We start from the raw sequence: 12,805 nt of genomic DNA, 5'->3' as shown, positions 1-12,805 counted from the left end.
CAGGGTTGGAACCAGGCAACACCTTGTGGCAGAGGGTGTTGTAGGAGAAGATTCAGAGGGGCCCCTGTCAGGGGTGGGATCCTGACAGAGGCCTAGCGAACAGAGAGAACGTTACGGGACCGCGCCTGCACCTGATCGCGGCGGTACCCTAAGAAAGGACAAGAAGCGAGGTATATTGTGCTGAGTGAGAAACGAGATCAACGCAACAAGGAGAAATACCAGTGGGAGTCGTGCTGTAAGATTGAGGCAACATCCTACTGAGGCGCGTAGCCGGTGGCCGGAACGCCGAGGAAGTATCAGGCTCCAAGCAATACTTCAAACCTACGGCAGGACAGTCAGCTATAGGCGGGCTGTCTCACACCAATCACCTATGAAGACATGGGGGGCACACTAGGAGAAGGGCGACACTAGGGTCCAGGAAGAGCTCCGAGCCTACCCGTCATACGGGTGCGTCCTAGCCATATCATCTGGGGGACGAAGAAGAACATCAGAATCCAGTTGTGAGGGAACACGAGAAACAGACACAACAGTTGTGGGGACTATCCCGTGAGCACAGCAGGGGAGGACCGCAACACACAAGTGCTAGAAGGTAGGCACAGATTTCCACCTGCAAAGGGAACTCTGGAGGTGCCATCGGACCGGCCGGACTTGCGCAGCCTGGTTAACCGTATTCCGGACTGAGGATCCTGAAGCCTTCAGTAAAGAGGTAAAGAGACTGCAACCTGGTGTCCTCGTTATTTACCGCGACCGGCACTTCACCGCACCATAACGACATCCCATACCTCCACCTTCATTGTACGCCCCTCAGCAGGGTCACGGACCGGGTCTAGCCACCGTGACAACTCCAGAACAGAGACTCAGAGACCCGGTGCCAGGTACCCCTCGGCCCTGCGACAGTGGGGGCACTGCAAACTTGGCGTCACGAACAGGATCTACTTAAGCCTGAAGAATCAGGTCATGTGTGCCTTGGAACTGTGATTTATTATACTTGGACTGTGACTTATTGCAAAGACTGTGGATTGCCATTTGCCGCCAAAACCAGCCGCCATTACAGCGCTAGGGAGAGCGCAGGAGAAGAAGAAGGGCGTGGAGTAGGCGTGGACCAGCTGAAGAGCGCGAAAGACAATGGCCGCCCAGTCTAAATATTTCTGCACTGTGAGGACGTGTCCGTCAGCAGCCGAGATCCGCCTCCTGATTCTCAATGGTGGGCGGAGACAGAGAAAACGAAACCGCCCACGAAGGAGAGAGCGGGAAAAAGACCAGGAAGCGACCCATGCGGAGGACGCCATGACGAGTCGCTCAGACCAGGAATGCGGGGTTGAAGCCGAAGACTTCCCCAGCCACCCGGACAAGCACAGTTGCCAGCTCTCCGTGATCGGGACCGGTCTCCTGCAAATGGAGATGGAGGGCCTGATCGAACAACTCCTCCAGCTACGGACGGAGATGCCAGCGGAAGACCTTCTAACGCCGGACCCTACGTTGCTGCCGGAACCCCAGCCGACGCTCCCATTGACCATACCACCAGCGGAGCCGACCGAGGAGGAAGGGCACACACCGACTGGTGAGTCCGCCGACCCTGTCCCGCTGGCTGAGGGTCTGTTGATAGGCCCCGTTGCGGCACCCCCTCTCCCTGGGACCCATAGACTCCAGCACTTGTTGCTGTGGGAGGAGACGACGGGTATGGAACACCTCTTGAAAGCCCCGATTCCACCAATTACCCCGCTGAGTGAGATCCATGCGGAGCGTACAGTATGCCGCTTGGTGAACCTAGGACCCGACCTCATGGGGTTCCCCGGGGTGAAGACACAGGAAGGGGAGATGGTACAGGCCCTGAGCTGGGAGGAATACCAGGTCCAGCTGGAACAGCAGTGGGAGGAGAGAGAAAGGGCGTACCAGGCCGGGATAGAGGCCTACCACCAAATGGACTTGGCAGTCAAGGACCGGGCCCGCAAGGACCCCATCGCTCACCAGGCCCCGCGCAGGCAGGGCACCGTTGTCGCCTTCAAGCTCCGCGGAGGCTGGGGCTTTATCAAAGAGCCGGGCCTGTACGCCGAAGTCTTTGTTAACCGACGGGATGTGGAGTCTCATCTCAGAGTGGGCCACCCAGACCGGGATCTCTACCCAGGGGACGAAGTTATTTACACCAGGCACTTTGGGGAAAAGGGGTGGTTCGCCCTGAATCTCCACAAGAAGCAGAGCCCCGTGACACCCCCGACTAAGGTGCCAGTGAAGCTGACCCCCGTAGCAAAGGTGCCCCCTCGTGGTCAGCCCATGATCGTCACCAAGACCACCGAGGTCACTCCGACGTACACCGTCATTAAAACCACGACCTGAAACATTGTCACCTCAACCACTGTCGTGGCCAAGGGGGCGTCCTCCCAGGTGGTCGGTGCTCCAGCTGCCCCAGAACGGAAGACAGTGGGTACGCAGACCCCCAGATGGGACAGTACTCCCCCTTACGCAGTACCAGGCGGCGGGCAATATCCAAAGGGGTTGCCTCTGCCGGTGCTGCCCCCTGACTGGTTCAAGTAAATGTCCTGATCTTCTGAACATGTATATAGTTAACTGTTTGTCTTTCTGATGTTTTTGCTGCTACAACGCGATCAGGGTTAACTCTTAAAGGGATCCCTTTGTTTACCCGGGATCCCTTCCTCTGCTTTTTGTTTTTGTTTCTTGTTTATTCATCATTGAAAGAACTGCTGAATCATGAACAATGCATGATTACAAACTTTTTGTACATAATTTGCACCTTCTTAAAGGTGCTCTCTACTGGTTTTACACAAGGAAAGGACTCTTTGCGAAGACACTGGTCTTGGAACCAGCACCGGAGTCCTTACTGCGAACAGACTTGCAGCTTGAGAAGTTGCACTACCTCATAGAGACTTGGTCCCCTCTTAAAGGGGATGTTCACATATTGCACTTATGAACAGTGTTGCCTTAAGATGGTTAAATGGCAATAATGTCTTGAAAGAAGAAGTTAAATGTAGCTAACTAGTTGATTGTGAGAAATGTTTAATGATGTTGATAGAAGAATGAGGACAGAAAGTGAACCCGTACGGGGTTAGTCAGTGAGTCCTCCTAGGAGCCATACAGAGCTGGCTCAGTAATCCTGAACTGAAAGATGGATGATAAGTTCTATACCGTGTATAGTAGTAGAAAGGCAGTAGGCCCGGGCGGAAAGGGGCGGTCCTGTAACAGAAAGGAGAGGCAGTAGGCCTGGAGCGGATAGGACAGGCGGTCCTGCAGATGTAAAGAAGGAGAATGCAGAAAAGTTGATTAGCCTTATAATGTTTTATAAGAAGGTCTTTAGTGGATTCAGCGAGTACTTCCTTAAAGGCAAAGTTAAATTATTGTTCGAAAATTTGCACTTAGTAGAATACCCGGTTGGGTAAAAGAAGTTATTTATAGTATGTTACTTAAATATTTAACCATGTTTGTAACGTTCAAGTGTCCTTACCTCCCATAAAGGGAAGCTCTGTTAAAGTTTACTTGTTATTGCATTTCAAAAATTGTATGTCTTTTTGCTGACATGTATTGTTGTTTTCTTCCCAGTCCAGGAGTACTGGATTTAACCGGGGGGGAGTGCAGCGCCCCAGAGTCCTGGTCATTGCAGTACTGTTGCTCCGCCAGTAAGGGGGGCTATGGTACGTCTGATGGCACTGAAGGAGTTCATCTGACCAGGTGTCACAGACACCAATACATTTCACAGTCTGGCCTCCAGGGGGAGCTAAGGGCACTATGCATTAGGCCACTCCTCACAGTCTGGTAAAACTGGGGGTTGGATAGGAAGTTAGATCAGAAAGCTGACTGGATTGGAACCAGGCAACACCTTGTGGCAGAGGGTGTTGTAGGAGAAGATTCAGAGGGGTCCCTGTCAGTGGTGGGATCCTGACAGAGGCCTAGCGAACAGAGAGAATGTTACGGGACCGCGCCTGCACCTGATCGCGGCGGTACCCTAAGAAAGGACAAGAAGCGAGGTATATTGTGCTGAGTGAGAAACGAGATCAACGCAACAAGGAGAAATACCAGTGGGAGTCGTGCTGTAAGATCGAGGCAACATCCTACTGAGGCGCGTAGCCGGTGGCCGGAACGCCGAGGAAGTATCAGGCTCCAAGCAATACTTCAAACCTACGGCAGGACAGTCAGCTATAGGCGGGCTGTCTCACACCAATCACCTATGAAGACATGGGGGGCACACTAGGAGAAGGGCGACACTAGGGTCCAGGAAGAGCTCCGAGCCTACCCGTCATACGGGTGCGTCCTAGCCATATCATCTGGGGGACGAAGAAGAACATCAGAATCCAGTTGTGAGGGAACACGAGAAACAGACACAACAGTTGTGGGGACTATCCCGTGAGCACAGCAGGGGAGGACCGCAACACACAAGCGCTAGAAGGTAGGCACAGATTTCCACCTGCAAAGGGAACTCTGGAGGTGCCATCGGACCGGCCGGACTTGCGCAGCCTGGTTAACCGTATTCCGGACTGAGGATCCTGAAGCCTTCAGTAAAGAGGTAAAGAGACTGCAACCTGGTGTCCTCGTTATTTACTGCGACCGGCACTTCACCGCACCATAACGACATCCCATACCTCCACCTTCATTGTACGCCCCTCAGCAGGGTCACGGACCGGGTCTAGCCACCGTGACAACTCCAGAACAGAGACTCAGAGACCCGGTGCCGGGTACCCCTCGGCCCTGCGACAGTGGGGGCGCTGCATAAACACCTGTGCCTTTTGGGACCTTTGCCCACATTCAGGCATAAGTTGTAGGGTTTCACTCTCTAGGGGAGCCGCTTGGAGCACGAAGCCACAGAGTTCTTACCTTAAAAACGGAATAATGTTTATTTCCAGTGGTTATATAGTACAGAATACAAAACCATAAACAAAACTGAGCTAGTCTCAGTTCAGTCTTATACAATGGCTATCGTCGATAGTAACCAGTGATACTTGTAGTTTGGTGCACCTGGCTGGTGCAGCCTCTTCTAAGAGAGATTTTGGCTTGTCTCTCTCCAGCTTCAACACAATCCACTCTGCTCAGCTTCCCCCTGCTGACTGACCAGTGAACACATGGCCTGGTTCTAGCCATAGCTATCCAAGGGCACCTAATCAGGACCTGTTGTGCTAGGTTTTAACCCTAGCCAACCTGGCTTTCCTACATGTTCCAAGAGAATATTTTGAATCAGAATTTCTATAGCAATAATCTAGCACCACATAGAAAGATTAAAACATTGCTTTTATTCCCTCTATAACAAATATTCCTTTTGTGCAGGCATGCACTACCAAAAAAGACATGCACTTATGGCCACATACCTACTGACGCGTTTCATGCTTGTTCACAGGTCATAGCTTCAAGAACAATACCAGCTAAAAAAATAAGATTCTATCAGAGGTATATGAGAGCCGTCCTTTTGATTCTCAAATATCAAGATCTAGTACTCATTTAGTGTTCTATCTTAGAAGGATTCTTTTCCACTCTCCTTCTCTTGAATGCTTGTTATACCTTTCAATATCAATGACTTTTAAGATAGACACATCACCAGGGTGAACCTCCATAAAACGTTGCGTCACCTGATATGTCTGTGACCGCTTTTTAAGATAAACAAGTCAAAAAATTAATCAAAAAGCAGTTTAAAAAAGATTCTTAAAGACCCACTTAAAATCACACACCTTTTCTTTATAAAGAAATTTAAAAAGTAGGGATATTTGGTATCCCCAAGTACCGCCACTTTTTTATTTTTTACAAAGTTCTGAAATGTTATAAGTCACCAGCTTATCAAGGTGCAGAAGAAGATAGCAATGGAGGCTGGAATGGTGGTCTGTCTTCAGCGAAGAGTCCAGTTTTTGTCTTAGATACAATGATAGCCAGAGATTGGTCTGGAGACTACGCAGGCTATGCCCCAAAGAATCCTTCACAAGAGAATATGCAAATTGTCTCTTCAGAGAGGAAGAGGACTAGAACTCTAGTGCCACCTATTGGAAATAGCAATCCTAACAGTCAATGTTGACCCTTTAACGAGCCTTGTTACATGACTTAGGATAAAAGCCAAACCAGAATCTCAGTTTGCAGACACTGTGTTTCGGGGTACTTCCCCTCGTCAGTGCAAAGTGGAGATTTGGTTTGGCTGATTGAGAGGCATCTGACCGGGATCCAAGAAGTATCATTTATCCTTGTGGAGTGACAGGTTAAAGGGAACCTGTCACCCCCAAAATCGAAGGTGAGCTAAGCCCACAGCATCAGGGACTTATCTACAGCATTCTGTAATGCTGTAGATAAGCCCCCGATGTATCCTGAAAGATGAGAAAAAGAGGTTAGGTTATACTCACCCAGGGGCGGTCCCAGTACGTTGGGCGTCGCGGTCCAGTCCAGGGCCTCCCATCTTCTTACGATGACGTCCTCTTCTTGTATTCAAGCTGCGGCTCTGGCGCAGACTAAAGGTACCGTCACATTAAGCGACGCTGCAGCGATATAGACAACGATGCCGATCGCTGCAGCGTCGCTGTTTCGTCGTTGTGTGGTCGCTGGAGAGCTGTCACACAGACAGCTCTCCAGCGATCAACGATGCCGAAGTCCTCGGGTAACCAGGGTAAACATCGGGTTACTAAGCGCAGGGCCGCGCTTAGTAACCTGATGTTTACCCTGGTTAGTGGTTACCATTGTAAATGTAAAAAAAAAAAACACATACTCACATTCCGGTGCCTGTCACGTCCCCCAGCGTCCGCTTCCCTGCACTCCTCCTGCATCCTGTGTAAGCGCCGCCGGAAAGCAGAGCGGTGACGTCACCGCTGTGCTCTGCTTTACGGCCGGCGCTGACACAGTGCAGGGAAGCAGACGCCGGGGGACGCGACAGACACCGGAATGTAAGTATGTAGTGTTTGGGGTTTTTTACATTTACCATGGTAACCAGGGTAAATATCGGGTTACTAAGCGCGGCCCTGCGCTTAGTAACCCGATGTTTACCCTGGTTACCAGTGAAGACACCGCTGCATCGGCGTCACACACGCCAACTCAGCGATGTCAGCGGGTGATCCAGCGATGAAATAAGGTGCTGGCCTTTTAGCTCCGACCAGCGATGTCACAGCAGGATCCTGATCGCTGCTGCATGTCAAACCCAATGATATCACTATCCAGGATGCTGCAACGTCACGGATCGCTATCGTTATCGTTGTTAAGTTGTTCAGTGTGAAGGTACCTTTACTTTTTCTGCCCTGTTGAGGGCAGAGCAAAGTACTGCAGTGCGCAGGCGCTGGGAAAGGTCAGAGAGGCCCGGTGCCTGCGCACTGGAGTACTTTGCTCTGCCCTCAACAGGGCAGACAAAGTACGCCTGTGCCGGAGCCGCAGCGTGAAGAAAAGAAGAGGACATCATCATAAGAAGATGGGAGGCCTCGGACCGGACTGCGACGCCCATCGGACCAGACCGTAGCTGGAACGCCCCTGGGTGAGTAAAATCTAACCTCTTTTTCTCATCTTTCAGGTTACATCGGGGGCTTATCTACAGCATTACAGAATGCTGTAGATAAGCCCCTGATGCTGGTGGGCTTAGCTCATCTTTGATTTTGGGTGTGACAGGTTCCCTTTAAGCATGTCGAGGTGAGGAGACTTAAAGCCGCAATGCTCCTCTGGGAAATATGCAAATTGTCTCTTCAGAGAGGAAGAGGACTAGAACTCTAGTGCCACCTATTGGAAGTAGCAATCCTAACAGTCAATGTCGACCCTTTAAAGGGAACCTATCACCCCGTTTTTTTCGGTATGAGATAAAAATACTGTTAAATATGGCCTGAGCTGTCTATTACAATAGTGTAGTTTGTGGACCCCGATTCCCCACCTATGCTGCCGAAATACGTTACCAAAGTAGTCATTTTCGCCTGTCAATCAGGCTGGTCAGGTCGGATGGGCGTGGCTTCTTCCCCCAGATATTGCGTAGTTTTCCGTTGGTGGCGTAGTGGTGTGCGCATGTCCAACGTCCCCAATCCTGCACGGGGGGGTGAAAATAGCAGCGATGTCCGTTATTCCATTGGTGGTCGGTGGGCGCGGCCATCTTCCTTTGGCCGCGCGTGCGCAGAAGCGGCGCTCTGCTGGCCGCGGCTTCAGGAAAATGGCCGCCGCGATCTCCATCTGCGCACGCGCGGCATCCCGCGGCCATTTTCCTGAAGCCGCGGCCAGCAGAGCGCCGCTTCTGCGCACGCGCGGCCAAAGGAAGATGGCCGCGCCCACCGACCACCAATGGAATAACGGACATCGCTGCTATTTTCACCCCCCCCCGTGCAGGATTGGGGACCTTGGACATGCGCACACCACTACGCCACCAACGGAAAACTACGCAATATCTGGGGGAAGAAGCCACGCCCATCCGACCTGACCAGCCTGATTGACAGGCGAAAATGACTACTTTGGTAACGTATTTCGGCAGCATAGGTGGGGAATCGGGGTCCACAAACTACACTATTGTAATGCACAGCTCAGGCCCTATTTAACAGTATTTTTATCTCATACCGAAAAAAACGGGGTGATAGGTTCCCTTTAACGAGCCTTGTCACATGACTTAGGATAAATAAGTGGCACTAGAGTTCTAGTCCTCTTCCTCTCTGAAGAGACAATTTGCATATTTCCCAGAGGAGCATTGCGGCTTTAAGTCTCCTCACCTCGACATGCTTAACATGTCACTCTCCACAAGGAGAATTGATACTTCTTGGATCACAAGAGAATATCACACTGGTCCTACTCGTATAATTATGGTATGGGGTGGCCTGATGTATGGTACATGGACACCTCTATTTTTCATTCCAGGTACACTAACATTTTTAAACACATAATTTAACCCCAGACCACATATTGCTTGTGATTCTGTGAGCAGTCTGCATGGCCTAAACATGCTGGCATGGCCTGCAGCGTCTCTAGTCTTCTCTCCAGTTGCACACATCTGAGACATCATTGGTTGGCAATTCCAAAGGGAGCTGTCAGTAGTGGATCTTGAGTCATTTCTTGCTGAAGTGCATGCAGGGTGACAGAACATTCTTCAGACAACCATTAATAACCTCACTGATAGCCAAGGCAATTAAGTGTGAGTATTTTTGCACAAGCTGCTCATGCTTGATGCTGAAAAGATGGAGATGTTTAAAACAATGTTTTTCATATTACTTACACGTTTTTCGATGCTGTGATTTCCATAATTCCACAACTTTTCCTTCTGTGTATTGCAATTTTATCAAGGAAGAGGGTAAGTCTGGCATATTGTGATACATCTCTGCCACTGCTCCTGAAGTTTAGTTGTCACGGGGTTACCGCAACAGAGCACAGCCAGAAGACCGCAGCATCTAGCGGCCTCTACTCAGCTGCTGAGAAGAAGCACTTCTCCAGTGTATTAAACTTGTTTGTTTCTTTCAGCAGAACAGGGGTTAATCTGCCATGTTGGAATTTCCTGCATTCAGCTGTACTCGGTTAACCACTCTCTTCCCTATAAAAGCTGGGCTCCATTAACAGGTCCTTGTATGAGTTAGCATTTGCTATATAGATCTGAAGTGAGAGAAGCTGGTGTGGAAATGGAGGGCTGGAGGAGATTATTAGCAACTGGTGCTTGGTTTGTATGCTTGGAAATTCCTTATACTTTCCCGTTTTACTTTCTTCCCCCTCCCTACACATCCTGGTGTATACCTCTGTTATACGTGAGTGTATATTTTGTGTGTGTGTGGTTTTCTTTATACCCTTGTCTCTGTCCTAATGTCTGTCGGGTTGGTGTAATGCGGTACACAGTAGTGCCTCTTTCCTGGTTGGGGGAAGGGGACAGCTGTAGGGCTGTTGTAGGAGATAGGCAAGGGTGGAGGCCCTGGCATCGTCGCCATTCGAAGTATCCCGGAGAACAGGGCAAGCTAGGGTGCCCCCTAGTGTTAGGGCCAGGAAAGGTGCCCCCTGGTACCAGGTCACTCGCCAGTTGGATTGTGACATTAGTATTGCCTACCAGACTGACAACATATCAACAGCACAGCAACCAATTAGTGGACTCACTGTGATGTCAGTGCTGCAGCCAATACTAGCCATCAGGGACAGTGGCAAATACTAGTCTGTGAACTCAGGGAAAGTGAGTCCACCGCAGTTCGATTTTCTTATAGAAAAATGCAGCAAGGGCCATAATTATTTTTGAAAAGGAGCAACCCCTTCAATGGTATTGATAATTTATTATGTTTTGATTATTCTTACCAGCAAGGTTGTGCAAACTGTAAAAAGGCCGATACTGGCTGAAACAGACAGTGGGTGCAAGGAATACCTAGCAGTCACTCTTTTACTTCGATTTGGACTTTGAGAAGTGATGAGCGAGTGTACTCGTTGCTCGGGTTTTCCCGAACATGCTCGGGTGGTCTCCGAGTATTTGTTAGTGTTCGGAGATTTAGTTTTCATCACCTCAGCTGAATGATTTACAGCTACTAGCAAGGCTGAGTACATGTGGGGGTTGCCTGGTTGCTAGGGAATCCTCACATGTGTTCAAGCTGTCTAGTAGCCGCAAATCATGCTGCTGAGCTAATGAGAACTTAATCTCCGAGCAGTTACAAATACTCGGAGACCACCCAAGCCTGCTCGGGAAAACCCGAGTAACGAGTACATTCGCTCATCACTATTGATGAGGTGAAAAATGATCCAGGTCATGCTCAGAAGTCAGTCAGGAAGCAGTGCAGGAGTAAGCCAATATCAATTTCTGGTAATTATTCAATTGCTATTGAAAAAAATATATAATTTAAATTTTGTATTTTTGACAGATAACTGGACCATGATCTCAAAGGAATATATGATAATTTCACATTTTAATGCAAATGATCCTAGTGTTACACCTGATACCTTTGAAGAGCATTCAATTATACCAGACATACCTCCAGTCCTTCTTAAGCAAGACAAATATAACAAAGGAGATGGTGAACATCAAAGCGCACACACAAGAAAGAAGCCATTTTCATGTTCAGAATGTGGGAAGTCTTGTATAACGAAATCTGATCTTACTAAACATGAGCGAATTCACACAGGGGAAAAGCCATTTTCATGTTCACAATGTGGGAAATGTTTTGCAGACAAATCAACTCTTGCTAAACATCATAAAATTCATACAGGAGAGAAGACCTTTTCATGTTCACAATGTGGGAAATGTTGTTTTACGAAATCTGATCTTGTTAAACATCAGCGAAATCACACATGGGAGAAGCCATTTTCCTGTTCAGAATGTGGGAAATGTTGTTCTACAAAATCTGATCTTACTAAACATCATCTAATTCACACAGGGGAGAAGCCATTTTCGTGTTCAGAGTGTGGGAAATATTTCAATCGGAAAACAAATCTTGCTTCACATCTGAGAATTCATACAGGGGAGAAGCCATTTTCATGTTCAGAATGTGGGAAATGTTTTACAGAGAAATCACATCTTATTAGACATCAAATATATCATACAGGAGAAAAGCCATTTTCATGTTTAGAATGTGGGAAATGCTGTTCTTCAAAATCTGATCTTGCTAAACATCATCTAATTCACACAGGGGTGAAGCCATTTTCATGTTCAGTATGTGGGAAATGTTTTAACCACAAATCAGTTTTAGTCTCGCATGAAAAAATTCACACAGGGGAGAAACCATTTTCATGTTCTGATTGTGGGAAATGTTTTAATCGGAAAACAAATCTTACTAGACATCTGAGAATTCACACAGGAGACAAGCAATTTTTCTGATCAGAATGTGGGAAATGTTTTACAAACACATCAAATGTAGTTACACATCAGAGAAGTAATTTTCATTTTCAAAATTAGGAAAAAATTTTAAAATACGTTTTTTTGCTCCAAGAAATCACATGGGTAGATAGCCATTTTCTTTTAAATCATTTACTTGGCAAATTGTATGAGTGACAGTCAATGTAAATTCACATGTCGTCATACAAGAGAAATGGAAAACACTTTAAAGCACTAAATGATGACTAATAAATGTAACCAATTACCAATAAACATCTGTTATCAAAAAGGGAAAATTGGAAATAAAGAACCTATAAACTGATTGGGAACTTTTTTAGAGACACTCATCTAGTAGTGCGTTGGACCTCCTATGGCCTTTCTAAGTGCAGCCCATGCAGGCTGGATATATTCAATGCAAAAATCAGATCTCTGTCTTCTTGAAGTTTTAATTTTTCATTCAGCCGTCAGTGATTTCTCTCGTATGCAAAAAACCCTGAAACGTAAGGAGTAGAAGCACACCTAAAGTTTTCAGCTGGGTGTAGACAGAATTAACTTTAGCCAAAGAAACGTATGTATGCTAATGCCAGCGCACATTTATAAATAAGCTGAGCCAATTATATTGTTGCCATGTATGACTAATAAATACCTATAAAACCCTGACCAATGGATGTAATAAAGAGAGATCTGCTTTGATGCTCAACGTATCAATGTGGCTCTTCCGTGCACGTATTTGAATTTTACAATTTAATTTGGGACAGGCATAATGTCTTAGAGCACATGCAGGGAAGCTCCAGTTGTGAAAGAACAGATGTACTAAATAAATTGGATATTGTGCTTCCAGTGTGCATTTACCGTTTATACTCGTGTATAAGCCGAGTTTTTCAGCACTTTTTTTGCGCTTGAAAACACCCCCCTTGGCTTATACATGAGTCACGGTGTCAGAAAGCAGGCAGGGGAGGGGGAGCAGCGGGTCACAGAGGCCGGAGGTGGCAGCTGTGGCTAAAGCCTGTGTTGCCATTGTAATAGTGCACAGTGCCAGCCACAGCCACCGGTTTCCAGCACACATCATACTTGCCTACCGGCACGCCCTCGGTGCTGGCACTGCATCTC

General features: G+C 47.9%; 1 protein-coding gene across 2 annotated transcripts in view; it reads left to right on the top strand.

Moving 5' to 3' along the window:
- LOC143767435 (uncharacterized) overlaps positions 1 to 12,355 on the top strand; it is a 29,079-nt gene extending 16,724 nt beyond the window's left edge. For both annotated transcript variants that reach the window (XM_077255772.1, XM_077255773.1), the window contains one exon: positions 10,746 to 12,355. In XM_077255772.1, coding sequence (XP_077111887.1) covers positions 10,746 to 11,698 — 953 coding nt within the window. In that variant the 3' untranslated portion in view covers positions 11,699 to 12,355. The remainder of the gene's footprint in view (positions 1 to 10,745) is intronic.
- Positions 12,356 to 12,805: the final 450 nt, after the last annotated feature.

The sequence above is a fragment of the Ranitomeya variabilis genome, chromosome 4 (genome assembly GCF_051348905.1).
Source record: "Ranitomeya variabilis isolate aRanVar5 chromosome 4, aRanVar5.hap1, whole genome shotgun sequence".
Classification (NCBI taxonomy): domain Eukaryota; kingdom Metazoa; phylum Chordata; class Amphibia; order Anura; family Dendrobatidae; genus Ranitomeya; species Ranitomeya variabilis.
Note: the sequence above shows the minus strand (reverse complement) of the source record. Positions and strands in the feature narration are given on the sequence as shown.